Source organism: Kogia breviceps, chromosome 10, assembly GCF_026419965.1.
Source record: "Kogia breviceps isolate mKogBre1 chromosome 10, mKogBre1 haplotype 1, whole genome shotgun sequence".
Taxonomy (NCBI): Eukaryota; Metazoa; Chordata; class Mammalia; order Artiodactyla; family Physeteridae; genus Kogia; species Kogia breviceps.
Window position 1 is genome coordinate 67153584 of NC_081319.1, and position 12170 is coordinate 67165753.

At 50.4% G+C, this 12170-nt stretch overlaps 1 protein-coding gene across 3 annotated transcripts in view; it reads right to left on the reverse strand.

Annotated features, from left to right (window-relative positions):
- LRRC1 (leucine rich repeat containing 1) overlaps positions 1-12170 on the reverse strand; it is a 138297-nt gene that overhangs the window by 125940 nt on the left and 187 nt on the right. Inside the window, exon 1 of one of the 3 annotated variants that reach the window (XM_059076933.2) lies at positions 11451-11695. The exons of 1 other annotated variant lie outside the window; for it this stretch is intronic. In XM_059076933.2, coding sequence (XP_058932916.1) covers positions 11451-11609 — 159 coding nt within the window. In that variant the 5' untranslated portion in view covers positions 11610-11695. Of the gene's footprint in view, positions 1-11450; positions 11696-12170 lie in introns of those variants that run through there. One more of the 3 variants, XM_067005983.1, reaches the window with a different exon arrangement.

The window sequence follows — 12170 nt, forward strand, 5'->3', positions numbered from 1 at the left end:
AAATCCAAACTCCTCACCGGGGTCTCTGAGCTCCGACATACATTAACCCCACCAACATCTTCACCCTGAGTTTCCACCCCCCACCCTGTCATGCCACACTGACCTTCGTTCTACCCACAAACACCCCAAACTCATCCCGAGCCTTTGCAAGGAGCTCTGCACTGTTCACACAGCTGCCTCACCGCATCAGGGCAAGGTTCACCTCCTGGGAGATGTATTCTCGGAGTAAACAGAAACCTCTCCATGGCTCTCAACCACATTTCCCCATTTGGTTTGCTTTACAGCTCTGATCACTATCTGAAATTCTTATTTGCTTATCCATTTACCAGCGGTCTCCCTTACCTGGAATGGAAGCTCCATTAGGACAAGGCAAGATACCCACCTTGCCAGACAGAAGGATGCCTGTAGCACAGATGGCACTCAATAAAGATGCAGGGTGCATAGGGGAAGGGGGAGGGAGGGTTTGCCAGGACCCAGCAGAGATCTACCTCCCAAACCCCCCTCCTGAACCACACTGCCTGGGAAGCCTGACACCAACATCTAGTCAGGAAAGCAAATTTCAGCAGAAGAGTAGAAGGCTGTAGCTTTTGATCCTAATATACTCCTCGAAAAGCCACCTCAGTCTGATTTTAACCCATAGATATTCCTTAATCATCAGTCCCCAAATTAGATTTCCCAAAATACAGTCTCTCGGGTGCTCAAATCAACCCAGAGTGAACTTTCAAACAACCGCCTCTGAACTCTGCTTGAGTTCATTTTAAAAGGAGACAAAAAGCCCCAACCAAGCTGCCTATTTTACCTCACTTCTAAAAGCTGGGAGAATGCAAGTGACACGGGCAAAAAATTCAGTGTTCAAAGGTTGTTGGGGTGTGTGTGTGTCTGTGTGTGTGTGTGTGTGTTTTAACCAAAGAAAAGCTGCTGATCTTTTTCCCTTAATTGGTTCTGGGAATCAACAACTGACCACAGGAGGGTAAGCGTTTGGAACACTTTCTCCTTATTATCGAATCCTTGATTATAATGATTAAGCCTGGACTTGTGGTTCTACTAAACCTCACTGAGCAACCTCACAGGTCACGTGCACAAGTGGGGACCACTCCCCTCAGGTTAGCGCTGTGGCATCGAGTTATAAAATGTCATAAAATTAGCATCCAGGGAGGTCAGAACTCAAAGAGACCTTGAACATCACTAACACCACCTCTTCAAGACAAATAAGGAAACTGAGACTCGGGAGATTATGTGAATTGCCCAAGGTCAGTGCTAGTGTCAGTCAGAGCACGGACACAAACCCAGGGCTATCCAACTGCAAGACCAGTGCCACCACCATGACGCCATCCATACAAGCAAGGATGGCAGAGAGCCCGGCTCTTCATGTTGTAATCGGTAAGCTCGACTTACAGTCTGCCCCCAACCCATTTCTAAATCCACTTGCCAAAAGGGCTGAAAACGTCCCCAAGAATGCTGCTCGAATATGTCTTCAATGTCTGCTCTGTGATGCAGCAGGAAAGCAAAGAAGAAAAGGTGCGTTGTGGCTTCGATGGGGGACAGAGATCATTTCAAAGAGGTAACAGTAAGGACACAGGTGTCCCCAGAAACCAGAGAAGAGGGAAGAGAAGTGTTCCCAGAGGAACGTGATCGCCTGAGCTGTGTCCCATGGGATGACCAGCAGGGAGGCAGACAAAGAAGCCAACAAAGAGGAACTCCCAGGAGACGAGCACAAAAATGAAGACTCTGAGGCATGAAAAGACTGGTAACCAAGGGCAGCTAAGTGCTGCTGAAACGCAAGGTTCAAGCAGGGAAGAGATGGGAGATAAGGTAGAAGAGCCAGGCTGTATCCTGCAGGCGAGGAGCCACTGCAGCAGGAAGTCACCCATCACATCTGTGTTTTAGAAAGATCTCCCCCGCCAAGAATTGAGACAGGATTTGAAGAAGACAGGACGAAGGAGTTTGAAGTCTCTCTCACAAAAGAGCCAAGAATGATGGCAACAAGCAGCAGAGTTGATTGGGTGCTGTCTACGTAACAGACACTGTTCCCAGCACACACGGTAACCCATTTACTCTTCACACACATGAGGTGGGGTCTATTAGTACCTTTTTACAGATGAGCAAACTGAGGCCCAGTGAGGCTGAGTTACTTGTCCCAACCACGCTACACACTTTCCTGACAAGCAAGAGATCCAGGCCAGAAGCAACACATCGGTAGAAGGGACGGAGGGAGGGGCTGACCGGCCCCCGACACCCTGCACGCTGCCCTGCCCTCCTGCTCCAGAAACCAAATCAACCCACATTAGGAATTCCGTGACACCAACCTCTCTGCCCGACTAAATAGCATAAGCCACCTGAATGCAAGCATTAGATGTCAGTCTTCCAAAGACCAGGAACGAATATCAGATTGACGGAAGCCCATCCAAGGGTCTTCCCAGGTCTCTGGGAAACAGCCCCAGTCGAGGAGAGAGGGGGCAGAGATGACAGAACCCGTCTCCCCACCTATTTCTCCAGCCCCCAGAAAGAGCACAGGACCTGGAGCCAGGAGTGGGAGAGGACCGCCCACATGTTCATTTTGCTCTGATCCATCACTTTACCTCACTCATCTTGCACTTCTTTAGCTGTAAGGTGGGTAGATGTCTCCTATCACTAGGGCTCCATCCAACTCGGATTTAAAAAATAATCATCTTTGACAAGCTAACAGCATCTACTGACATTTGTAAAGTATGTACCCTTTCATCCTGTGATTATGCACCTTGAACCCATGCAAAGAAATGTTTGCATGTGTGTACAAAGTAATATGAACAAGAACATTCAATCTAGTATAGTTCATCGCTGCAAAAATTTGGAACAATTTAGATGTCCAGCGATAGGAGAGTGGTGAAATAAATAAATCATGGCATATCCTATATAAGGGAACCTATAGCACCAGCACTGATGTTAACATACATCTATACATACTGACACAGAAGACATCCAGGACACGGAGTTAAGTACAAAACAGCAAGTGGTGAAGCAATTTATATAGTAACTTATATAGAAGTAATTTATATAGGAGTCCTCTTTTCCTTTTAACGATGATAAATATATGGTGGTATGGTGAAGAGGAAAATTCTATAAGGATACGTTCTAAAATTGTTCATGTCTGGTATCACCTGGAGGGAATCAAGGAAAATGTCATATTTTTTATTCTTTGAATTCTTCTATGCATCCAACACATAATAACAAGACAAAAAAAAGGCCACATCATAGTCAAATTCAGGCAGGCTGCACTAACAGCATGAGCCTCAGAGGCCTCAGCATCTTCCACATCAGGTCAAGCAGGCAGAGCCCAGGTCACAGCATCTTCCACATCAGGTCAGGCAGTCAGAGCCCAGGTCACCTCCTCAGAGGTTTGGCAGCTCCTTTCCGGGCTTCACAGCGGCTCATCTGACTCAAGCTCCCCACGTCCACCACAAGTCAGCTGATAGTCCCTCCGATTATCTTTCCCCCGGAAGTGGGTGTGGACTGTGGAAAGAAAGGCGACCAGAGCGGTCAGGATGGGAGGCCACGCTATCCAGGAATCAGTCTGGAACACACTGCAATTAGGTGTAACACCTTCCACCCACCACGTGACAAATCCATGCCTTGTGGTTCTCGGAAGCAGAAATGCCAAATGTCTCCCAACTGAGTCAAATTCTCTCGAATCTAGAAGTTACAGCCTAGATACGGAAATTCTCCCAAACAGTGATAAGCAAAAAAAAAAAAAAAAAAAAAAGAAAATTAGTATTCCATCTTACTTCTAGAAATTCAAAGTATTTTACACTACAGGCACACACACACACACACACACACACACACACACACACACACACTTGATTAGATCTTCTAAAATACCACATGCAGTAGTAAATTACCATCCCTGTCCACTAAATAATACCCAAGAGAAAGTAAATGGACATCCAGCAGTTTCTCCTGTGCATTTACTAAGATCTGGCCCATGATCTCATCGCCCCTCATAACTATCCCATGAAGTGGAGGACAAATATCTAGCCCCGTGTTCCAGGGAAAATCCTAAAATAGGCAAACTTCCTTTAGACTTCTGTGAGCAAAGAGAGAAGCCTGCAGCCTCACTGGATCCACACCCAGAAGAGCCCAATGCCTCCGTTCATGGCTCGGCGAGACCACAGTTGGGATTTTTGTCATCACTGCTGAGAAATGTTTACACTGCTATTTCTGACCCTCTTGTGTAAATATCAGCTATACTTTACCCCCCAAATTTCAAGCCTGTGTAAAGGATCCTTTTAAAGGAAATCCCAAGTACCCAAGTATCAGAGTTACAGAAGCTGCAATTTTTGGCAGAGAGGATAACGCTCCAGAAGCTGTGAGGAGGGGCCGAAGTGGCCCCTTCTTTCTGGAAGCCCCTGGGAAGAGGGGAGGGGGGCTGGGGAAATGGGTTCATCTTGCTGTTACCAGCAGAACTCAACTTTCTCAACTCTAGGAAAGGTTTATTAAGTGAATAGATTTACTTTTTCTCAAAGAATTGATCAATTTTTTTTTGCAGCATTTCAGCAATGAGTTGACTTCAAGTGACTCTGGAAATCAAAAGGCTCCAAGCATCAGTGTTTTAAAGCATCAGCAGAGGACAGAGGAAACTGAGGTCCGTGGTCCAGTACACACATAGCACATACTCATGTTACTTGGGAAAAAAAGAACCCACAGGATCTCCAGTGTTACTATGGCTGCAATTTTATGAACTTGATGACCCAATTCAACTGAAACCAAAAAAAAAACAAACAAACTCTTCCCACCCCCAGCACCCCTGGCTGTCCATCTCTCCCCTAAGCCAATGCCTACACACACAGCTTAGCAGCAATTTACAAGTTCAATGCCGACACGCCCCACAATCGAGGAAAATGTGTCCACAACACGGAGGTAAACGCTTTGTGCTTAGTGTCTCCCGAGCCCTGATGAAGGGTCTCAGGCGGTCAGCACAACATGGCAGGGGGAAGAGGAGAAACAGTGCTGGACCAGAGGGCAGGAACCCCCCCCACCTGAACATCCTTGATGACATGATCCATCCCACCTTGCCCACCCCACAGGTGCGGGATGGTTTCCTCCCACCCAGACCACCACAGCGGCTCCTGACAGCATCCTCCGCTCCTCCCAGGACCACCTTCCCAGAAGAGAGGTCCACCTGGGCGGCGCCTCTCCTGACACACCGTCCAGACCCCGCCTGGCCCCTCTCCAGTTCCGCAACCACTTGGGCAGCCTCGCTCGAGCCACCTGGGAAGGACGGGCTTTGGCGACCACGACAGGTTTTTTTTCTTCCTTCTAACGTGAATGTCACCCCCTCTGAAGTCTTCCCTCAGCTCCCCAAAGAGGGAGATGCCTCAGAGCTGTCACAGGGCCAGGCCCCATCCCCAGGGGCAAGTGACACAGAGCTGGAGGCACGCTCTGGCTCCACAGCTGACCTCGGCCAAGTTCCTTACACGAGCCTCCGAAACAACTCCCTAAGTAAGTCTCAGTGCCTACACGGGCAAAACTGGAAATATAAGGGCTAAAGTGAGTGGTGATTCCATTTAAGGGAAATAATTTCTAGAGAGAACTTAATGCAATATTTGGAGCTCAGTAAAATCTCAGAAAGTAGCATCTAGTAGAATATTATTAATAAGTAGATACTCAAAGTTAATCAAAGACACTCCAAGGTCCACCAACCTGAGGCAAATGACATCTTCTCCAGGCCTCAGTTTCCTCACCTGTAAAGCAGGGGTAGGGGGAACAGGAGATGAGGGAGGGGCACTGGACTAACACGGAACAGAACAGGAAAACAACCAAGAGCTAAACTGTGTAACAGCAGCAGGCTCTCTGAGAAAGCAGAACTTAAGTTAGTTTCCCTAACTTGAGAAATGTGCAGCTCACGGCTCGAAGAGGCAAGTGCTCTCTTGGACACCCTTCCTCCTGGGCTTTGCCCTAAATTATTTTCATTATAATGCTACTTAGGTCTGTCCAAATATAAAGCTTCATATGCTTGAGCCCTTATAAAACTGTAAGGTGAGACAATGTAAAAATTGGATAAAAAGCAATAAAAGAGAGCTCAGCTTTCACTTAAGATGACGTATGACAATGATGCAATTTTGTTCCGTGCTCACAGTGTGTTAAGTACAAGACTACCTGCAGGGAGTTCCTGGCAAATCTGTGTGGCTCTACCCCCGCGGGGCTGGGACCCCCTCGGCAAGCCAGCCAGCCACCGCTCTTCTCTAACGCACTGTCGTGAAATCTTTGCTCATGAACTTCCAAGCCCTCATCTGACCCCAAAACACAATTTCGGCAATAAGTCCACATCTGTCCTTTCCCCTTCGCTACAGACAATCAAAGGGGTGCACAATCTAACACTGGAAGGAAATCTTTATGACACGCCTCATTTGGAAGGTCATCTGGATGTTACAGAATCTATGATTTGTTTAATTATTATTTAAAAGAATATTAAAAATTGACTTTTGGTTTTAAAAAATAACTTGCAAATTCCCAGGAAAATGTCTTTAAACTCTAGTTTAAAAGACGTTGTTTCTGGGCTTCCCCGGTGGCAGAGTGGTTGAGAGTCCACATGCCGATGCAGGGGACACGGGTTCGTGCCCCGGTCCGGGAAGATCCCACATGCCGCGGAGCGGCTGGGCCCGTGAGCCATGGCCGCTGAGCCTGCGCGTCCGGAGCCTGTGCTCCGCAACGGGAGAGGCCACAACAGTAAGAGGCCCGCATACCGCAAAAAAAAAAAAAAAAAAAAAAAACATTGTTTCCTCAAAAATCAAGAAAATATTATATTGTGGTGAAAGAATTGAGTAACTGTATAAATATTATAAATTTGTTATATGGGGAAAAATACATTGCTTCCTAATAAAAGCGTCTTGCCATAGTATCCAGAAAGATCTTAGACATCACAGACCTAACTGTAAGTGTTCCACGTGCATTCTCTCTTCAATCCCAAGAACCACCCTATAAAGTAGGTGCTACTGTGACACGTGAGGAACCCGAGGCCTGAAGAAAGAATGAAAGTGATGGAGCAGCTCCTGAACTGATTCCAGCAGCCTTGCCCCCTGCCCCTTCCAGACCAGCCCTGAGAGCCTCTACAGAGGACGGCCAGCCACGCACAGCAGGGATCCAGGGGAGACCAGCTGGGGGAGAGAGAGATGCAGAGGGAAGGTGGCATCCTCAAGGAAGAAATGACAGGACCTAGTGACAGGATGGATGGAGACAAGAAGGTAAGTCCCTGAACCTGTGAGCCAGGAAGAATGACTGACCCGGCCTCCAGAAATGGAACTGCTAGGGAGAGAAGCCAGTGCACGTGGCCAGACCTAAACTGAAACACGGTGGGTTTAAGACAAAAGGGACTTATTCCAAGTGGGAATGGATATCCTCTCAACAGATCACAGGCGAAGAGGCTGAAGTCTCGTTACACAAGAATTACGTTTACAAGGCATGAAGATTATTTCAAAAAGACAAGGTGGTCAAAAGTGTCCAGCACAAGGGAATTCCCTGGTAGTCCAGAGGTTAGGATTTGGTGCTTTCACTGCCGGGGGCCCAGGTTCAAACCCTGGTTGGGGAACTAAGATCCCACAAGCCTCACGCACAGCCAAAATAAAAAAGCGTCCAGCATAGAAGAGACGGAGAACAAAGATAGGCAGGACAAGACCACTGGATTCTGAACATCTGTGTCTTTACTAATTCCAAATAGACCAGTGCACAGGACAAGTCAGGTGTGGGACAGGCAATCACTATGGCAAAGAAAGAGGACTGTCTCCCCGTGACAGCACGTAAGGACTCATCCAGGCAACAGGCATGCCCACTGTGTCCCAGATACTGTCCTAGGTTCAGCCACAAACAAAAACCCCCCTGCTGGCATGGAGCTTAAGTTCTGGCTGAGGAGACAAAGAACGAGCAAGCAAGGACACAGTCTGGAATCAGGGGGTAATGAATGTTCTAAGGGCTAGGGAAAAAAATAAAGCAGGTTACGAGACAGAAGGAAGGGCAGGGGCAGGTATCTGAGATAATGTCATCTGGCAATCATGGAAGGACTGACTGAACTCTAAGAGGAGGTGACAGGATGAAACTCAACTTTTTAACCTAGAGAGGCTTGAGAGCATTCACTCCAAGTGTCTGCTGCCTAGTAGACCAGACACTGCGATGGTCTAGAGAGACCACAGTAAACACATGTTTGAAGGTATCTGAGCATCATCGTGCACAGATTGAGGGGAAAACTGATGTCATCAGGAACACAGAGAGGAAGGCAGGAGAGGAGGACAAAACAACCACACCATGTGGATGACCTTCACTTCTGAAGACCTGGATATTCTCTGACTCCATTAGAGAAGGACAGATGCTGGAGCAGTGATGAGCTTCAAGGGACAAGAAAGCAGCAGAGGAGAAAGATCTGCATCAGACTCAGCAGCCTTCATTCAACAGATAAACAGGGATTTACTCAGCAGGACCCACTGGACACCAAGCTTGTGCTCCCAAGGGGGCATCTCGAGGTGTCTCTGTTAACACACACCCCAAAGGGATAGGGCTGGGGGAGGGGACCAGTTGGAGGATGGGAAGGTGTGGTGAGGCCAAAGGTGAAGGCTCTAAGTCCCCTGCAGCCATGAGAGGCTCACAGGGTGGGGCCACACCTGAGGACCGGTGGTGTGAGTTCAGCAAAAGGTCAACAGATCGGGTCAGTAACCACCTCCTCGTCTAATAACTGCAGTGCCCGCTCCAACCACACCCACCATACCTGTACTAAAGTCACTGTCTCCCCACAAAGCTGCTGATTAAACCTTCTTTAATCTCTGTATCCCCCACAGCTAGCAAATCCTGGAGGGTCAATAAAGGCTCTACTGCGGCCAAGCTTACATGACAGGAGTAAACCAGGAGGGGCTAAATAACTGAGGTTCTGATGGAGGTGAGAAGCCCAGTAGTCCAGATTCCTGCTCAGCTGGCAGATGCATGAAAGGGGAGAGCTGGGGGGCGGGGTTGGGGGGGTGCTGGCCATAGCGACTGCATCACACCAGCTGGACAGCCCTGAAAGTCACTTCAATCCTGAGTCTCAATTTGGAAAACAAGGGGGTTGGAGCAAATCAGAGGCTGCAAACTTTCAGGAAGAGGAGATGCTTTTCTCAGTGCTGAAGGCTGGGGAGCATGTGTACTTTTGCTATTGGGGTTAGGTAGGGGATGCAGGCTTCCCCTTTGGCTGCAAATGAATCGCGGAGAACATAATGCAGGTATGGCCACCACCACGAGGACCTTGGAGGTTTGTCCGCAGAAGAGGCCCACTGGTGACGCGGCAGGTAAGAAGACAGGGGCTGGGGGAGGGGGCCAGGACTGCAGCGGTAATGAGTTATGCAGACCTCAGGCGGGAGACAACGGATGCCCAAGCAAAGACTGTGAATGAAACATCCGTGTTTTGAAGGCGGTTGCTGGAGTCTGGCTTGTACACACCCAGGCACACAAAAAGTCAGGGAAAAACAGATTTTACACAACTTGAAAACTATGAAACTACTTTAAAAGCTGCAAGAGCAATTACCCATATGCAAGACCACTTCTAGCCTTTGAAAAGCTTGTTTATTACCATATTTACTGAGGGCTATCAGACTGTATTTTGAGCTTCTGAGAAGTTTCCATTTAGAATCAGTAGAAATACCTGACACATCCAAACCCCATAATTTCCCATACCAAGCTGAATCCCCCAACATTACAGAAAAACCCGCAAACTTTGCAGAAGGGAGTGAAAAGCCAATCCAGTCACAGGAAATCTTCCAGCTCTACAAAAGAAAACAAACAAAAACACCACAAAGAGCACTGAAACATTTCTAGTCCAACAGCTTTTCACTCAAGCTTTAATAACTTTATTCTGAAGCCCTTGGAAAGTATTAAATTACAAACAGTATTCTATATTCCTGGCAGTAGCAATGCCTAAAACTTATTATAACTTAAGGCAGTAAGTGAGCTCATGACTTTTAAGTCAAATTTAAGGAAGCTAAAGGACAGATAAAACGATGTGTTTGAAAATGCCCACAAAATAATAAAGTCCGGAGGGAACTGGATGGCTTTTCTGCTTCTAAGCTAAATAAAGCCTGGGGGGCTTTGCAAAGATCCTAGTGAGGATAATCACCACCGCCCCCCATCGCACACAGCAAACCATCCAATCAATTCTACGCAGACCAAGGAAAGTTAATCCAAGAAGAATAACAACACTTGAAATGTTGTGAAAAACACAGTTCTGCTGTTTAAAACACTCTATCGGGCTGGAGGACAAATCGGGTCATTCTAACATGCCAGAACATTTGACTGGTGAGTGTTTCTGTGATCATGTCTTGGCTTTGTGTTAACAAAGGGTCCTGCAAGACATCTGAGTTCCAACGCTCGGGCCTTCAGGTCCTCTCTCGCCTGCCAGCAGCCTCCCTACTTCCTGCACACCTTCGGATTAACTGCCCCGACTTCCTGCACAGACCTGGATTTGGGCTACCTTCCTCCTTCAGGCTTGCTCAAGCTAAGTTCCCCGGGCAAGCTCGAAGGGTAAAAGTTCGCAGTCCCCGACCGTCCATTAAAGCACAATCAGCATGTGTCGCTTGACAAGTCTGGCCGCGGCAGGGTGATTAATTTACATAAACAACTCGGAAGAGGTAACTCATAACTGCAAGGGCAGAAGTCAGCAGGCTGAACCTGGCCGCTCTGGGAGCGGCGGCTGCAAGGCTGGCCCACCCGGTAGAGCCCCTGCTGACGTTCACCGTGGCTCCTTCCACGCAACAGGTCCACGCAGGCAGGGCACCAAGGCACTTGCCCACAGCTCCGCGGGCGCAGCCCCCCTCCTGCCCCGCCTCCCACGGCCGGTCCCGGAGCCCGGGCAGCTACGGCTCTTCCCGGCACAGCCCACCCGCGATAAGGCCCGGAGCACATTCTTCGGAAGATGCCGAGATAGCGCGTCTCGCTCGCGCGCTGCCCACCTCCTCCCGGCCCAGTCCAGGCCGAAGGGAAAAGGCGCCCCGGCCGGCGATCGGGGAATGCGAGACAAGGAGACCGCCCCGGGAGCCGGATGCCGCGTTCGGTCCTTCCAGCCGGGAACGGCCCCGGCCACCTGGCTCCTCACCTTCCCGGTCACAAGTGCCGGGCGCTAGTACCTAGATATAAACTACTTATCGGCACAGAACGTTTTCCCAACTGCACAAGCTACAGCGACTACTCAGAAAACAGCAAGTCGCTTTGTATAGAAAGAAAAGGAACTTTTCGGGAGGGGGGGGGAGGGGAAGGGGAGGAGTGTGGGAGGAAGAAGCAGGTGAATGAACGTAGACGTGGTTTCCGCGGGACCTTCCTGCCGGGTCCCGAGGTGGAAGAGGGGGCGAGAGAGGAGGGGAGGGGTGAGGAGGGGACGGGGTGGGGGGAAGAGGAGAGGGCGAGGCTGGCGGGGCCCGGCCGCGCTCCCTCAGGGCGGCGCGCAGGTGAGGCTGGACACTCACCTCCGGCAGCTCGCGGAGCTGGTTGGCATCCAGCAGCAGCTCCTCCAGGCTGCGGGCGTAGCGGTAGATCTCCTCGGGGACGTAGACCAGCGAGCAGTGGCGCTTGTCGATGGTCTCCACATGACGGTTGCACCGCCACAGGGGGATGCAGTGGAACATCGCCGCCCGCCGCCGGGTCCCGAGCCGCGGAGACCCAGGCTCCCCGCCCGCTCCGCCCGCCCGGCGGCTGCGCTCCGCCCGCCGCCCACCCCGCGCTCGTTGGCCCCCGTGCTCGCTCACACCTCACGCCGGGCTCCACGCTCCCAAAAGCGCCCAGGAACCTCGGGCGAGAGGCCCCCACCCCCGGCCCCGCGCCCCCGCCGCTGCGCCCCTCCCACCCTCCGGCCGCGCCGCAGCCGCCACCGCCGCGCTGAGCTTCCTACTCGCCGCCGCCGCGCGACTGAGCATGCGCGCCAGCGCGCTCGCGCCCAGGGCGGCTCCCGCCCGAGGGATGCTCCGCTCCGGGTTTTCGCGGCGACCTGGATCCGGAGGGTCGGGGTAGCAGCGGTCAGAAGCTCGCGGTCCCCCTATTCAGGCTGGGACCCAGGGAGTGTCGCGGCATCGGAGGGCGCCCCTCTGAAGGAGCCCGGGGCAAAGAGGAGGCAGGGGCGAGGCAGCCCGGGGGGAGCAGAATAACTTTGGTTTTTACTTTTACTTAACTCGCTCTCCTCGCTCCCCTTC